This window comes from Pocillopora verrucosa, chromosome 2 (genome assembly GCF_036669915.1).
Source record: "Pocillopora verrucosa isolate sample1 chromosome 2, ASM3666991v2, whole genome shotgun sequence".
NCBI classification, from domain to species: domain Eukaryota; kingdom Metazoa; phylum Cnidaria; class Anthozoa; order Scleractinia; family Pocilloporidae; genus Pocillopora; species Pocillopora verrucosa.
In genome coordinates this window covers 2,032,476-2,046,876 of record NC_089313.1, presented here as the reverse complement: position 1 = coordinate 2,046,876, position 14,401 = coordinate 2,032,476, and the positions used below count along the sequence as shown (strand labels likewise).

Here is a 14,401-nt window from a genome sequence, read left to right as displayed (position 1 = left end):
GCCTCAAGAGTAGGAAAAAATACACAAGAAAATTACAGCTATTGAGTTCAACTAGACAGTTGAAGATGAAGAATTTTTGCATTTGCTTTGGCCATCAGATGGAGTTGTGAGTTACATTTGTCCTCAGTTTTCCTTTCCTTTGCCATTTTCTTGTGAAAGCTGTGTTCCTACTTTACTTGGCACAACATCTTCAGTCACTATAGATCTAAAATGTAAGAAAATAAAGTAAATCTTGTGTAGAATGAGAACCACAACACTTTAACCCCTAAACTCCCAAGATTCCATAAGTAATTCTCCTTACTGTCTGCCATACAATTTATGTGATGATAGTTTGGAGAATTTGGAATTGGATCAACCAATAATACTCTAATGATATTTTTCTTTATTCTTATTACTTGTCTGCTTGATATTGTACTGATAATGTAAGGAGAAATTCTGTCTTGGTCACTAGTGAGACTTAAAGGGTTAACCCTGAGGAGTGCTAAATTTCTCCCAATTAACAGTTTCACTGCAGAATCAGACATAAAGGTCACAAGAATAAAGGAAATGATTGCAAACTCCTGATTATTAAACAGATTATCTTTGTATCTAAGTACCATAGGAAATGTATAAAGAACAGTAAAGAGAACTTACAGATGTTAGGATGGAAAAGGTTAACAACAGCTGCAAACTAAACAAAGCTAAGTTTGTATGTTAGAAAGAAACTACTCAAGTGTCAAATACACCTGGGACAACTCACATTAACCCTTTAGTTCCCATAAGTGACCAAGACAGAATTTCTCCTTACAATATCAGTGACAATATCGAGCAGACAAGTGATGAGAATAAAGAAAAATATCACTTAAGGGATTATTAGTTGATCCAATACCAAATTCTCAAAACTAACATCAGGAGAACTGTATTGCAGACAGTAAGGAGAATTACCAATGAGATCTTGGGAGTTAAAAGGTTAATAGGGGACATTGTAGTTACATTGACATCAAATTGTACATAACGCGTTTACTAAAAATATATGAAAAAAGTGACTTTCAATTAGAAAGTCACCTTACAGATATGAGTCATTGCTGAAATTTCAAAACATATAAAAAGATTTCTCTAAAACAAATTTCTAATACTATCTGTAAACTGACACATGATGTTATATTATAAACTTCGTTATTGTGAAACATGGCATGATTAGTCTGTCTAACTGATCAGTTATTTAATTCTTAAATTAAAGACCTACTGACCACTGACAAATCAAAGTTTTGCCAAACCTTTACTACTGGTAATAAGTATAAGGCAAATTCTGCATTAAAAGTGTGTGCTTGAAGGCAAAAGAAAGATATTTGTATGTATTTAATCAAAGAAAAAAAAAGAAATAACAAACATTAATTTAGGTTGACCACAGGAAAAGTAATTTTGAGAAATGAATTATTGTTGAAGCAAATCTTAACTGGATGGTGTAAAACAATAGCCAAAGTAATCATGACAGCCAATCAGAGCAAATATCAGAAGAAGATACACAAGAAGTTTTAGGAGGAAATGATGAGTGTGTTGGTCACAATTAATTTAACATTTGCATCTTAATGGTTGGAAGGACAGCACTAGTTCCCTAAATAATTCACACAGAGAAATTAAACAGAAATGATATCAGACCATTAATGACAATAAATCTAAAACTGCTCTATCAAAGACAAAACGCAAGAACAAATCAACCCCGCTTCTGAAGGGGGGGAAGGCTATCCAGAATCCAGGGAGAGGGTGCAGGGAGGGTCTGTACTCACTGCAAGCGAAACACACAACGACATTCAATACCAATTTTATATAGGTTGAAAATCCCTTACCAGAGCGGTAAGGTGGTCAAGGCTGTAGATAACTACTGAATAGATGCTTCTTCTAACCTAGTAGCTACAGAGTCTGTATCGCTCGTATCTCCAGCCTGTTCAGCAGATTCCTCTGAGGTCTGTGTGGTGTCATTGGTTGCCAGTTCTGATGAGGACTGCTCACTTTCGGGTTGGTTTTCAGTGTTACCTCCTTTATCAGTTGCTATGGGGTCTAAAGTTGGAGTAGGAGCGGTTGGATTTAATCTCGATGTGGCTGGAATGCGGATTCCAGCGACACCTTTGCTCTCGACATCCTTCTTATCTCGTTTGATTCTTCGCCTTCTACCAGGTTCATTCTTACGTGTTTGAAACATATTTTCAAAGTCGATTACATACAGAAACCCAGCGATTAGTAAAGTACAAGATCTCTGTCCACTCTTAAAAGATTTTTCTAATTCAGGCGATGTTTTCTCGTCATAAGACCACCATCCATTACGACCCTCGTAATACCAAACAAACTCGTCCGCGTCATTTTCGTCGCAAGATTTCTCTTTCGATTTCGCAGCTTTTTCCTCCTTATTAACTTCTTCTACAACTTTGATAAGCGTTGGATTCTCCAGGTAGTCTACGCTGAGAGAATGACGGCATAGAGCGCACCGTTTACTCCGCAAAATGACTCCTTTGATGCACAAGAAGCAGAAAATGTGTCCGCATGGAAGTTTTACAGGATAAAAACAAGACTGTAAACAAACTGAACAATCAGGGTTGTGATCCATCTCTTCGATCGTTTGAATCACTACATCTTCGGAAAAACCTAAAAACAATCAAAATTTTATTACATTTTTGAGTTGCAGGGAGTCATTTATCAAACGTTCTGTTTAAAGGCAATCATTACAGAAAGCAGTTTGTTTTCAAAAATATGGTGGCCACTTTGTGAGCAGCTGCCTCGCACGCGGAATAATCGAACTCCGTTGAAAAGTAAAATCACCTACCCTCGGTCGATGGCTTTTCTGTCTCCTCTAATAAAATTGAAGATTCTGTGCGGTTTTCAGCCGAATTAACGGTCGCTTCAGCCATGAGGATTCAGAGTAATTTTGATATTGAGTCTATGCTACTTTTCACGATGCTGAGAGTGGATGTTCGTGCCCAGTCGACGCATCATGTCGCTTTTGCAGCTGTCACGCAGAAGATGCACGCAATGTTAGAACATAACGCAATCCGACACGTCGCGTATATACGTAACGCAACATTGAGATTTTAAAGTTTATGTTCTCTTGGTTGATGATAAGCATGCCCGTTAAAGAAATTTTAGGAATCTTTTTGCTTCTGTTAAGAGGTGATTTGCGAAACTAACCCCACTCTCCTCTGATCCCTACTTCAATGGAATTTTGAGTGTTTTTTTTTACCATTTTAATATCATAGTTTTATCCAACTGAAAGATACCATAGTTTCTCGAATAAGTACCCAAGCACCTATCTAAAATTTTGGCTAAATTGATGGGCACTAATTGGAAGGAAGGTGCTTAAGCAAGGGGGGTGCTTTTCAAGAAACTATTCTTCTGTACTGATTCGGCTGTGAGATGAAGCATGACAAGTTAAAAATTAAGTGGCAATAAATATAGGTTTTCCTTGTACCTATATTATTTATAGAAGTAATGGGGCTGCTTATTCGATAGGGGCGCTAGTTTGATATTCAGGCGTAGAGGTTGGACGCCTTTTCGGGGGAGGGCAGTTTTCAAAGCGTGGGCGCTTATTCGAGGAAATAAAATACGGCATTTACTCTTTATAAGTTTCCTTCCCATCTTCCTCAAATGAATTAAGTTCGCATAGCACCTGGAAATATTTCATGGAAAAAGATGAGACACTCGAGACATTATTCAGTGCGAGCCAAAAGTAGCTATTTGAAAGTTGACACAACCTTTCTCTTCCACTTTTCTCAAAGTGACCGAAATTATACCTTGGCAAAGCCGTGAAGTCTGGTTCATTCTTAAATTTATCATTTACTTATGTTTATGTAACTATTGGTTTAAATCGTCACTTTTTATGCTTAAATAAAGCCATGAAGTGCCTTTGTGACCATTTATTTTTTAGACAAAACTTTATTCCGTTCTGCCGGACCAATAGACCGCGTTTCCTCGAATAAGCGCCCACGCTCCCAGTGAAGGGCCTTCCCAGCCCCGAGGAATAAACTTCCCCTCCTCCTTCACTTTCTAAATAGTAGGGATACAATGAAACCTGCTTCTATTGTCACTTTAGTTATAAATTTGTAAGCTTTAACTACAGCGGAATCAATAAAGGTTAAAAGTTCCTTCATAAGCGCCCTCCTCGATTAACTGCCCTCCTTCCAGTAAGCGCCCCTTCCTTTAGCAGAAATTTTAAATAAGCACTCCGGGCGCTTATTTGAGGAAATATGGGATTTCATTTGAAGAAAAAAGATGGGAAGAGCATAATATATTTATAGCACAGCACTGACTGCAGCTGTAAAATGATTAAATGAAAATGCTGACGATAAACAAACTTGCTTTAACATAATAGCCTTTCTTTCAAATTTCTAATTAATCTTGTTTGGCAATCGTTATTTAGCTGCAAGAAAACAGTGTCAGCGACAACGCTAGATTTATGACGTTTGTTGAAACAGGTTCTGTTTTCAATTTTACGCGTTTCACCAACAGTTTGCGTCGTAAAATGGAAAAAAAAAAAAAACGTAAGGCAAATGTAACGACGCAAGAACTAGACTTCCTGTTGTTCTTGATGTAACCGATCCCTTTAGAAAGGTGGATCGCACCTGCGAACCGCATGCCTGTTTCCCATTTCCACTGCACGATTATCTTGCTGCCTGCGCCATTAGGTTTAATGATTTCGCCTTCGTTTGGCCTTACTTTCGCTTTGCACGATGTGGTACAGGTGAATTGTAAATATTCAAATTCCGTCAAAACTTTGAAACCATACAAGCTGTTTTGATTAAAGGCGCTTAAACGCAATAAAGCCAGTTATTTTTTTTGTGGCAGATTATGGAGTGGATATTAGATGAATATGCAAAAACATCAAGTACTTATCGCCAACAAAAACAGCCGCCCCATTTGACAGTACTCTTATTACATGATAAATTATCATGTCAACATGACATCATTCACGACGACAGTCGATATACGAAAATTCGAACGCCAGTCAAAAGAAGTATTATCCTTTTATGTTGCAAAAGGGTTTTAGTTACTGCAACAAAGTTTTCGCGTCGCTTGCACGAATCTTCGTTTGAGCAACTTTGCGGGATCGATCTTTTAAGTCCTCGTTTCAAATTCCGTACAATCGGTTTTTCTTCATCATTCTCTATTGCTCCGAATTAAGTTTTCAATTCGCAGTGTACTCAATCATTTGAAATGATAAATCCTGTTTTATCTGATGTTAAGGAACTGTGAAAACAAGGTAGATAGAAAAAACGCGTAAAGGTTGTCATCGCGCGCGTTGTCGATGCTCGAGTCCTCGTTGCTCGCACGCTGACCACTTCGGTTCATATACTCTGCGGCATTACAAGAAATTCTCACGAAGCGTTAGCAGCTTTTCACAAAGGAAACGGCACAGCTGGGAAAAATAGCTGTTAAAATGCTTTAGTTTTTCGCCGCCCGTCGCTTGGGACTTAACGTGAATCGTGGTGTTGTTTAAATCAATAACATTTTTCGTTCGATAGCGTGGTTTAGTAAAATGTCACTTCTACAGACGCTGTGCTGTGGTTGGCAGACTTTCCACCAAGAGCAGATGAGTTAAACGATCTCCAGCGTGTTGTATGTTCACTTCGAGCGCAAATGGATATCAACACCCATGGAAATGGAAAAATCATTGAACTCCAGTCGAAATTTTAAACTTCCACCGATTCAAGGCGCTGTTCCGGCGGCGAGTATTCTTCGGCAACCACCAAGGCCAACTTGGCAACAAGATCAAGCGCGAGCCAATGCGGTTGCCTTGCCGAATCATGGCGCATCAGTTAAACCACGAGCAGTAATTCACATCCCGAAGGATCCATTCCCAGGACGATACAGAAGTCCTCATATTAGTCACAAAATATCGAGTGTATCGACACAGAGACTCGCTTCAAATGCAGCGATCGACGAGAAATACGGCGATTCGAAGTTAGATTTTGCACCGCGCCGACATCAGCTTCCGCAGTCGTACTCTGTTCTACCTCCGATTCAGAAACTCAAAGAGCCAGTCGATAGAGGAAGGCAGGTAACTGCGGCACAAGACAGAACTTCTCGCGGGGAAAAAGAGAACAACAATTTAAATGTTACTAATAAACCAATTGGGGATAATAGCTCGCAAAGTGATAATCAAAAAAACGATGACCCGCGAAAAGTTGGCAACAGTAATGGCAAAAACGGCGACAAAAATTGTTCCCGCGTTGAAGCGGGAAAAGACTCGTCTTCCAGAAAGAAACAGAAAACAGACAATCAGGATAACGAGACTGGAGAAAGAAAACAGAGCCCTACGACGCTGTTGTTTTTAAAGGGAAAACGTAAAGGTCGAAGGGTCGGCGTTTGTGTGGAAAATGAACCGGCTTTAATCAACATAACTGAACAGCTAAAAGAAATCTTTCTTCGCAGAAATATGGAAGAAATGTACCTAATTTAGCAGTGTGCACTTGACAACCGAGTTTCAAATGGGCAGGTGTAAGTTTAATTTCGTGAAAGCTGTATTTGTTTACAGTTTAACGCAGCAGTGAGGACAGGATCTAAATTCACTCTAAGAGTAGTGAAAATCGGTCGAGAAAAACATCCTACCGGTCACGTTTCTTGCATCATAGGCCGTGTGAAACGTGAAAGTTTTCAAAGCCTTTGCTTCGTCGCATCTCGGTTATTTTCTGTCTTTCACATTGATTAAAAAGTCAAAAGCTTGGGATTACCATAACAACTGATGAAAATTCGACAATTTTGAGTCTCCTTTGCCAGCTTATTTATTACGTTTTTCCATCTGTGGGTTCGCTCTCTGGCCATGAATTGAAAAAAGGTTCGAGGATTTTCCTTGATGATGGAAAAACTATGCAAAACAAATTGAAGCGATTACAAATCGTACTCAAAGAAGGAAAAGAACATTTCCTATTTAAATAGATCCAATAACATTTTACCGCTTACATATGGTTTTACTTCTCTTAACGTACCAAGCAAATAGACGAAATCTATGCCGGTTGAAGCGTTGAAATAGATTAGCACTGAATTAATCTTTTTTGGTTAAAGGCGCTTTATTGAAGGAAAAATGTCTTAGGGAAAGGTGAATTAGTGCTATAATGACACCGAACTTGGCTAAATGTTACTTGAAACGATGAAGCTTTCGGACTCAAATATAACTCAGATATAAAAGAAGTATCACGTCTGCAAGACTAAAAGCTTAGTCATATTTATTCATAGAATTGCGACAAACTTTTGGAAACATTTGCAAATAGACTATTTAAACCTGTGAATTCGCTTCCGAAGATTAACTTCAATTGGTTTCCATTTTAAAATTTTTGTAACATAAAGCTTTTAATGTTTTTAAGAATCCATGATGTTAATATGTAAATAAAATGTGAACCTCAACTTCTCTGGTTCCCATGGCAGTCGAAATTCTGATTAACAGCGTTCCTGAGAATTAGAAAGAATTCTTAGCCTTTGCGGTAAATGGGGTAACTGTCTATCGTCTGAGGACTGATGTGAAAAATTTGATGATGTGATGTGAAAAATTTCACCCTGGTTGGCGAGCTCCGGTTTTGATCTTCACTTTAATCTTTTACAGATGATGGAAAAAGATTTGAAGAACATGTTATTCTACAAGTTTATAAAAGCACTAGGTCACTTCTTGACCAAAAAAAAACCTATTTTAGCCTAAAATTTCGAATAGGTACCGATTTTTCTGTAATCGTTTGAAATGAAAGCTTGAGAGTAATGAAATGTCGCAAATATGATTAAATGCATCATTTTCACAACGAATGGCTAATACCAAAATCTGTTATCTAGCAACAGAGACAATTCTACTTACAAGAGCTAAAATAACCCTATTCTTAAGTAAAAACCAATTTACGGAACCTCAAAAGATATGAAATAAAAATGTCTAACAGACTTACACGAGGGTTGTTACCCCATAGCAGTGAATGTCGGTGATAGCGAAAAATAGTAGAAAAGAATATTGGTGAAACATTGTCGTCGATTTGCTTTCGTTTACATCATCGTAAGAGGGTTTCAATTGGGTAAACCGTTAACAGTAAAACGGCAGAAAAATTTAGCCGTTAGGCGTAACGATTGATAAGTCGTAGAAAAGGTGAAAGGTGGAAATAGTTTTTTTAATCGCAAAGGAAAGAATATTAAGCGTTACATCTAAGAGCCATCACTGCATTGAGACTTCTTGAAACGACTAGGGATCGAATGATGAAAAAAGTGTTTATTTCAGACATGATGCCAGTTGCCATCAAAATCAACACTTTTTTTATCTTAATTTTTAATGAGAAATCTTCTTTGCCCTTTCTGGCGTGAAAACTGTGATTGGCTCCTTGTTATTCTCCACAGCTGCTTGCAAGCCACGTATCCTGAGAAGTAGAATGAAGCTGAAAGCAGCAATTAGAAGTTCGGAAATTCTATAGTTTTGTGGCGCAAAAAAAGGAAGACATATGCTCCATCTTTTCGAGCAGCCGTTCTGTTTTGTTTTGCTGTAAAAACAACGGAAGTGTAAGTCGTATTGAGAGACCCGTCATTATTTATTGCCTGTGGGGGGAGGGGAAGGAAGGGGGGGGTAGGATTTTTCGTTGTGTCACAATAAAATATACCTGATTTCCCCCCCCCCCCCACACACACACACACACACACACACACACACACACACACACACACACAAGGCTCTGTAGCATTCTTATGATCCTCTCTTCATTGGCAGTTAATTGATAATCAATCCTTTACGGTCCCCCTCAGGTATACTCTGTTGGCGACGACTAATACCCTCCTCCCCCCCCCCGTTCCGCACTTAAACCATGTGGTCCGTCCGTTCCCTCTCCGTTCCCTCTCCCTTTCCCCCAGGCAATAAACACTTACCTTAGGTTACTTAGGTTCTCTGACTCCCCTGTCTTACGTCACTCTTGTGTTTTCTAGCATTTTCTTACTTGACACCTACTAACAAAATAGCATTTAACATGCCCCTTGTACTTCCCTGTACCCCTGTGTACAGAAATTAACTAATTACGTGGGATACCTGTGGCAGACCACGTAAAAAAATTCGCTAGAGAGTGGTCGTAGTAGTCAGATATGGAAATTAGCCACGTGTTTGAGCTTCTCACTGAAGTGAAGCCTTGTTGGCCGGGGTTTCTAATTGGAGCAACGCTATTTGCGCGAACAAAATCGATTGACGAAATTTGCTCTAGATTTTGTTTGGCTTGTTTGCCTCGTAGGCAGTAAAATATGGGATCTGAAAAAGTGTTTTTGCCGAAGACAGGGAACATACACTGAAAAGGCAATCTTCGCCGTTTTGCACTAAGGCAACGTTCAGTAACACGTACCTTCGTAGTCTTTGTGATAGTTTTTTTTTTAAAGATCACTGAGCAGGTTAGACTGATTGAAATTTCAATCTTCATTTATTACCGAACTATTTAAAGCCTAATGCGGTTCCTGTGTAATTTACACTCTATGTAAATGATTTTTTTTGTCCGTTCCAGCCGTTTGAGCACCTGGCTTATGGTTTTCGTTCCCCCTTTCTTCCCAGATTCTCCATACCGTTTTCCAAACGTTTGCTACAGTACTGACAAGGAGAATTTGTTTAACAATCAAGAGCTTCTACGGTCGGTGGTCATTTTCTTTATTCTCGTGACCGTAATGTTTGATTCAGGAGGGATAAGGTAAGGAGAAATTAGATGCTGGTCGCAGTTACGAGTTTTAGGGTTAAGTAAGCTGTCAGAAGTAAATGAATTGAGCGACGTTCCAACCGTTTGCCAACGGGATCTCTGTGGCTTAGTTATAATGTGTCAGACCAGGAAATCCAGAGGTCCGATCCTCATAGAAGACTCAGGCATTTTCTTTGCCATATGTTGGTGCAAAATGATAACACCGTTCTTTAATTAAGTGATATTACTATAAATTTTGCAAACGAACTCTTTGGAAAACGTTTTTAACGTGGTGCATATAGGTTAAGAGTGTACCTTGAAGTTGTCGTGTTCGCCATTGTTCGACTGACTTTCTCTGCAGACTTTCTCTGTTGTGAGCAGTTGCGGTTTGAGTTGAGGTTGGGATTGGGGTTTGGGGTTTGGGTTAGGCTTTTGGTTTAGGCTAGGACGAGGGCAAATGTGATGGAACAACGAAAGTGGTAAGTTGTGTCGAGAGCAGATTTCCTTTCGATGATCTTTTGCGAATGAGGTGCCTCAATGTAGCTTTTAAATGAGTATTGCTGTATCCATACACGAAGGGGTTCACAACAGAATTTAAGAAAACCGAAATGCTTAAAAACTGATACACAGGTGCTGTCCAACGAGGCCAATCCAGCTCAGAATCGTACTGCGTTTTCAACCTAAGGCTGAGTCCTAAAATAGGCAGCCACCACTCACCAAAGTAAGATAACAAAAGAAAAACTGTAATAAGCTGCTTGGAAGCCTTTTTAGCTCGGCTATTCGTAGCTAAATTCGCAGGACTAACCCTTGTGTGGCTAATCTGTTTACGGTGACGCCAGGAGAGTTTTAAGATACAACCGTAAATACTGAGCATCACGAGTAAAGGTGCACAGTAATTCAGCAAAAATAGCGGGATAAACAGTTCTATCGGCAGAAAATGAAAGCAGGATGAATGCTTCTGAATTTGTGACCTCTGAAAAGTGTCAGCAGCAAAGACAAAGGCTGATGAACCAAAGGAATATAACCACAGTAATAGAGCTGTTATCCAGACAGTCTTATCATGAATCATGTTGAAGCGGAATGGGTAAATGATCCGAAGAAAACGAGCCACAGACACGCTGCAGAAACTTAAAATTGAAGCAGAGGCTGTCACTAGATAAGCAAATGTTCTTAATTTGCATCCGAGAACGCCATATTTCCAAGTTCCTGAGATCAGATGTTGGAGATGAAAAGGCACAACCACAAGAGGAAACAGAATATCTGATACAGCGAGGCTAACCATGAATGGATTGACTGCTTTTCGAATCTCGCGTGAGAAAGTGAAGAGCAGAATAAAACCGCCGTTAATGACCACGCTGCCGAGAATTAGAACAATGTAAATACAAGCCGTCGTGTAATGATACCACTCCATCGTAGGCGAGTATTACAGTTTGAGAGCTGGTCCGATGTTTCTCAATTTCCTGAAGTTAACATCTCTCGCTGGAGGCTGCTGTAGATGGAGGAATCAGGTAACTTAACCAAAATACTCCAGCCCCCTCAGGCGATAAAAAATGACAGGCCCTTAATATGATATAAATACATGTTGGTTTACCATGTGCACCACTGTTTATATCTCAGTAAACGTCAATTTATTTTTTTATGTATTCGTGAATCGCAACTCAGTGTGACTCAGGCTAACACATCCTCTTTTACTTTTGTGTTAAAATGGAACAATTTTTGTTATCTGTAGTGCGGGGAGAATAACATTTATAGTTTTTTCAAAAAGTTGTCATTGACCTTTTCCTATTCTAATCGACAAAGTAACCGAAAAAAACTGCCTCCTTATGACATTGTGGACAATGAAACTCAAGCAGCGAAATCGGAATGAAAACGTGAACTGAGCAAGGTCATTCCAAGAAGCTTAAAGTTTGCACTCCAAAGCTGGGTTTTTCATCCTATTAGAGAAGGATTACTTAATTTAACTACTTGTTTCAACATTAAGATTTGTTACCTTCATGTAGGTTGCGAACTTACCTCTTGAATTGAGCTTCGAAGTGAGGCTGACCTGTGAGCATGCAAAGTTTCACAATCTCGTCGTCTTAAAAATTCGTTTGCCGCAACAGCTTCCTAAATAATATACCTATCCTTCTAGTGAGGTTGCAGCTTGCAGGCTGAGCGGAGATTATGGACAAAGAAATCATTTCACGGGCAAGGGATGTTTTTGAAAATTTGGATCGGATCCATCTTTCAGATTTTCCGTTAATAGTTCTAGGTCGATCGAATGTATTCTTGAAGCTAATTTATTTACACAACATTTATAGTAACGTCTCCAGCTTTAAGACCAGGTCCCGGTTTTTCGAAGGTTGGATAACGCTATCAGCTGAATAAATCTCTATCCGGTGGATAATTTAGCATGTTTTGATATCATTTATCTGCTGGATAGCGATTTATCCGTTGGATAACGCTATCCGACCTTTATACAATTAGGCCCAGAAGAAAAATCTGTGGTCATTAAATTTTCTCGGGTGGTAAACAAAATATTAAAAAAAATGACACTTTCGCTACAAACGGAACATCACATTGTGTTCGGTTCCGACAGATGGCGATCGACGAAAAGAAAAGATGGCTGCTCTCTTTGTCTGTGCTTTTTTATGAATTTTTCTGTTCTGTCTTTGATTTGTTATGTGTTTCCGTGCTGTTCATAGTGTTCCCCTTCCACCGAAAGAAAAAAATGTTAGAGAAATATCAATGACCTAAACCCCATTCATACCAAAGATTACCATGTTTACGGCTGTTTTGTTAAACACGGTTTAAATCGAATTATTTTCTTCATAGAGCGATCTTTATCGACTTCAAATTCATTGCATTGAAGATAAAGTTTGTGGCTACTTGAAACCTCTCAAAATTTTGATTCGGTTTTTCAGTTCTCTCTTTAATTCTGATTTTCATCCAGTTAAACGACTTAGACCCGTCTAACTAAACATGTTTTGATGGTGTGAATGGGTTAGTATAGGTCATTAAATTTGAGGAGATGGCGAGCGTTCGATGGGCTCTGAGATTAATGAGTCGCCGCACGCTGGAACCATCAGAAAAAGAGATCTGTTCCGGCTATTGCAGAGATTAGCGCAGAAAGTTAAGCATTGAACATAAAAGTTTGTGACTGAGATATTTTCTTTTCTCTCCTTGGGTATTCTGACCAAAACGTTGCCTGTTTTTGTCGCGTTTGAATGAAATTAGTGGAGGTTGTGAAAAGATAGTATCAGTCTCTGTTTTTTTTCGAAGTAATTTAAAGTTCTTAAGAATAATAGATTTAACTACGTGGTTGAGAGGGTGAAATGTGGGAGTGAATGGAGTGCGATCAGTATTTTCCTTCTGAGCCGTTTGTGGTGCTGACTGTCGATCAATTTGTTGGGCGCGGTGGTGGCCCGCTTGAACGACATAAACAAGATTGCCACGTTTATTTAAAAATTAGCACATTACCTCTAATTTTCCGGAAAAATTAGAGTCGTCACTACATAAACGACAAAGTCTGAGAAACTGTGAAAAAAGTATGGAATTCTTGACGTGTTATCAGATGCAAAGATGAGTACAACAAGTAACTATGTGAATCTGTAGGTTTGTAGTAAACACTAGTGCATAGACCGTTGCCTTGTCTAAAAAAGCCAAAAAAGTGCCGGGAAATTTCCAGGTATATTTCAGAGCCGGGTGAAAGGAATTGACGGCGGTTTTAAATTGAGTGAACTCCTCTCTGGTAGAGGAGGTATAGTGCCGATGCAGTCATCAATGAGCGACCGTAGAGTTCAGGTTTGGGGCCGTTGTATTGACCAAAAAACTGGTGTTTGATAAAATCTACGAAAAGATTGGCGGAGCTGGGTCCCATTTTAGTACCCATGGCTACACCATTAGTTTGTTTGTAGTAGTTGCCAACGAATGAAAAGCAATTGAGCGTTAGGACTAGTTCGGCTAGACAGAGTAGTGTTTCAGAGCTAGATTCCTTGATAGTGCGTTGATCAGAAAAAAGGTTTGAGGGCCTGGAGACCTTTGTCATTGGGAATGACAGTATAAAGAGATGTAACATCCATAGTGAAAATAAGTTTGTTTTGGCCAAGGAAATTTAAGTCGCGAAAAATCGCCAAACAAGCACGCATCCAAACCAGTCGCTAGATAATTTAATCTCTATAATCACTCTAAACAGCATGTGGCAGTGTGTAGCCTTTCCCTACATCTAGGCAGTTCGGAAAGCCGCAAAACTCGAGAACAAATTTATCTTTAAAATCGACACTCTTGATCCTCACGGTATCGCTTTAAAAAGACATTTACAACCCATAATTCCTCCGACCACTCTGACGAAGGGCTAACGCTTTTTAAAGAAACTATGTAATTTAGCATTATCAACTGAGTTGATAACGTAAATTAGCCACCGTAAAGAGTTTAAAAGCTGACGTTTCGAGCGTTAGTCCTTTCGTCAGAGTGATTGGATCCGATCTTTATCGGCTTAAAAAATAGCAGTTACATTGTTTATTTTTTTTAAGACATTTAAAAAGCTCTTAAAGAATCCTTCAAAATGTCTAGGATTTTTTGAGAATTTTCCTTACGAGCTCTAAGTGATTTTAACCAAGCCAATAACCTGAACATTCTCATGAAAAAACTGAAGGAAAATGTCGGATGCAGGGGAATTTTCTCAAAATTGAAATGCAAACTTTCAAACTTGAGAACTGGCATTTGAAAATAGGAAACTTTGACAATCAAACGTACTGAGATTACTTCAAATTTCTTGTGCGAAGATGTTT

The 14,401-nt window shown here is 39.0% G+C and overlaps 2 protein-coding genes across 3 annotated transcripts; one reads left to right on the top strand and one right to left on the bottom strand.

The window, feature by feature from the left end:
• Window positions 1-66: 66 nt before the first annotated feature.
• LOC131772157 (E3 ubiquitin-protein ligase rnf146-like) lies at window positions 67-2,949 on the bottom strand. 2 transcript variants are annotated; one of them, XM_059088060.2, is made up of 3 exons: window positions 2,798-2,949; window positions 1,827-2,619; window positions 67-205 (listed from the first exon to the last, which is right to left on the bottom strand). In XM_059088060.2, exons 1-2 carry the CDS (start codon window positions 2,880-2,882, stop codon window positions 1,859-1,861), a joined length of 846 nt encoding a protein of 281 aa, XP_058944043.1. In that variant the 5' UTR covers window positions 2,883-2,949; the 3' UTR covers window positions 67-205; window positions 1,827-1,858. The 2 variants fall into 2 exon arrangements, with proteins under 2 accessions (XP_058944043.1, XP_058944042.1); XM_059088059.2 differs by having other exon boundaries at window positions 1,884-2,619.
• A 1,977-nt stretch (window positions 2,950-4,926) lies between these two features.
• LOC131772145 (uncharacterized) lies at window positions 4,927-7,362 on the top strand. The gene has a single exon (XM_059088045.2). The coding sequence runs from the start codon at window positions 5,621-5,623 to the stop codon at window positions 6,425-6,427; it is 807 nt and encodes a 268-aa protein (XP_058944028.1). The 5' UTR covers window positions 4,927-5,620; the 3' UTR covers window positions 6,428-7,362.
• The last annotated feature ends 7,039 nt before the right edge of the window (window positions 7,363-14,401 follow it).

What these genes read in the sequence shown, in the direction of transcription:
- LOC131772145 (XM_059088045.2), top strand. Translation starts at nt 5,621, where the DNA reads ATGGAAATGGAAAAATCATTGAACTCCAGTCGAAATTTTAAACTTCCA.
- LOC131772157 (XM_059088059.2), bottom strand. Translation starts at nt 2,882, where the DNA reads ATGGCTGAAGCGACCGTTAATTCGGCTGAAAACCGCACAGAATCTTCA. An exon ending in AGAAAAGCCATCGACCGAGG is followed by an intron (nt 2,620 to 2,797) that starts GTAGGTGATTTT and finishes GATTGTTTTTAG; the next exon opens with GTTTTTCCGAAGATGTAGTG. An exon ending in ACAGACTCTGTAGCTACTAG is followed by an intron (nt 206 to 1,883) that starts GTTAGAAGAAGC and finishes CTTACATTTTAG; the next exon opens with ATCTATAGTGACTGAAGATG.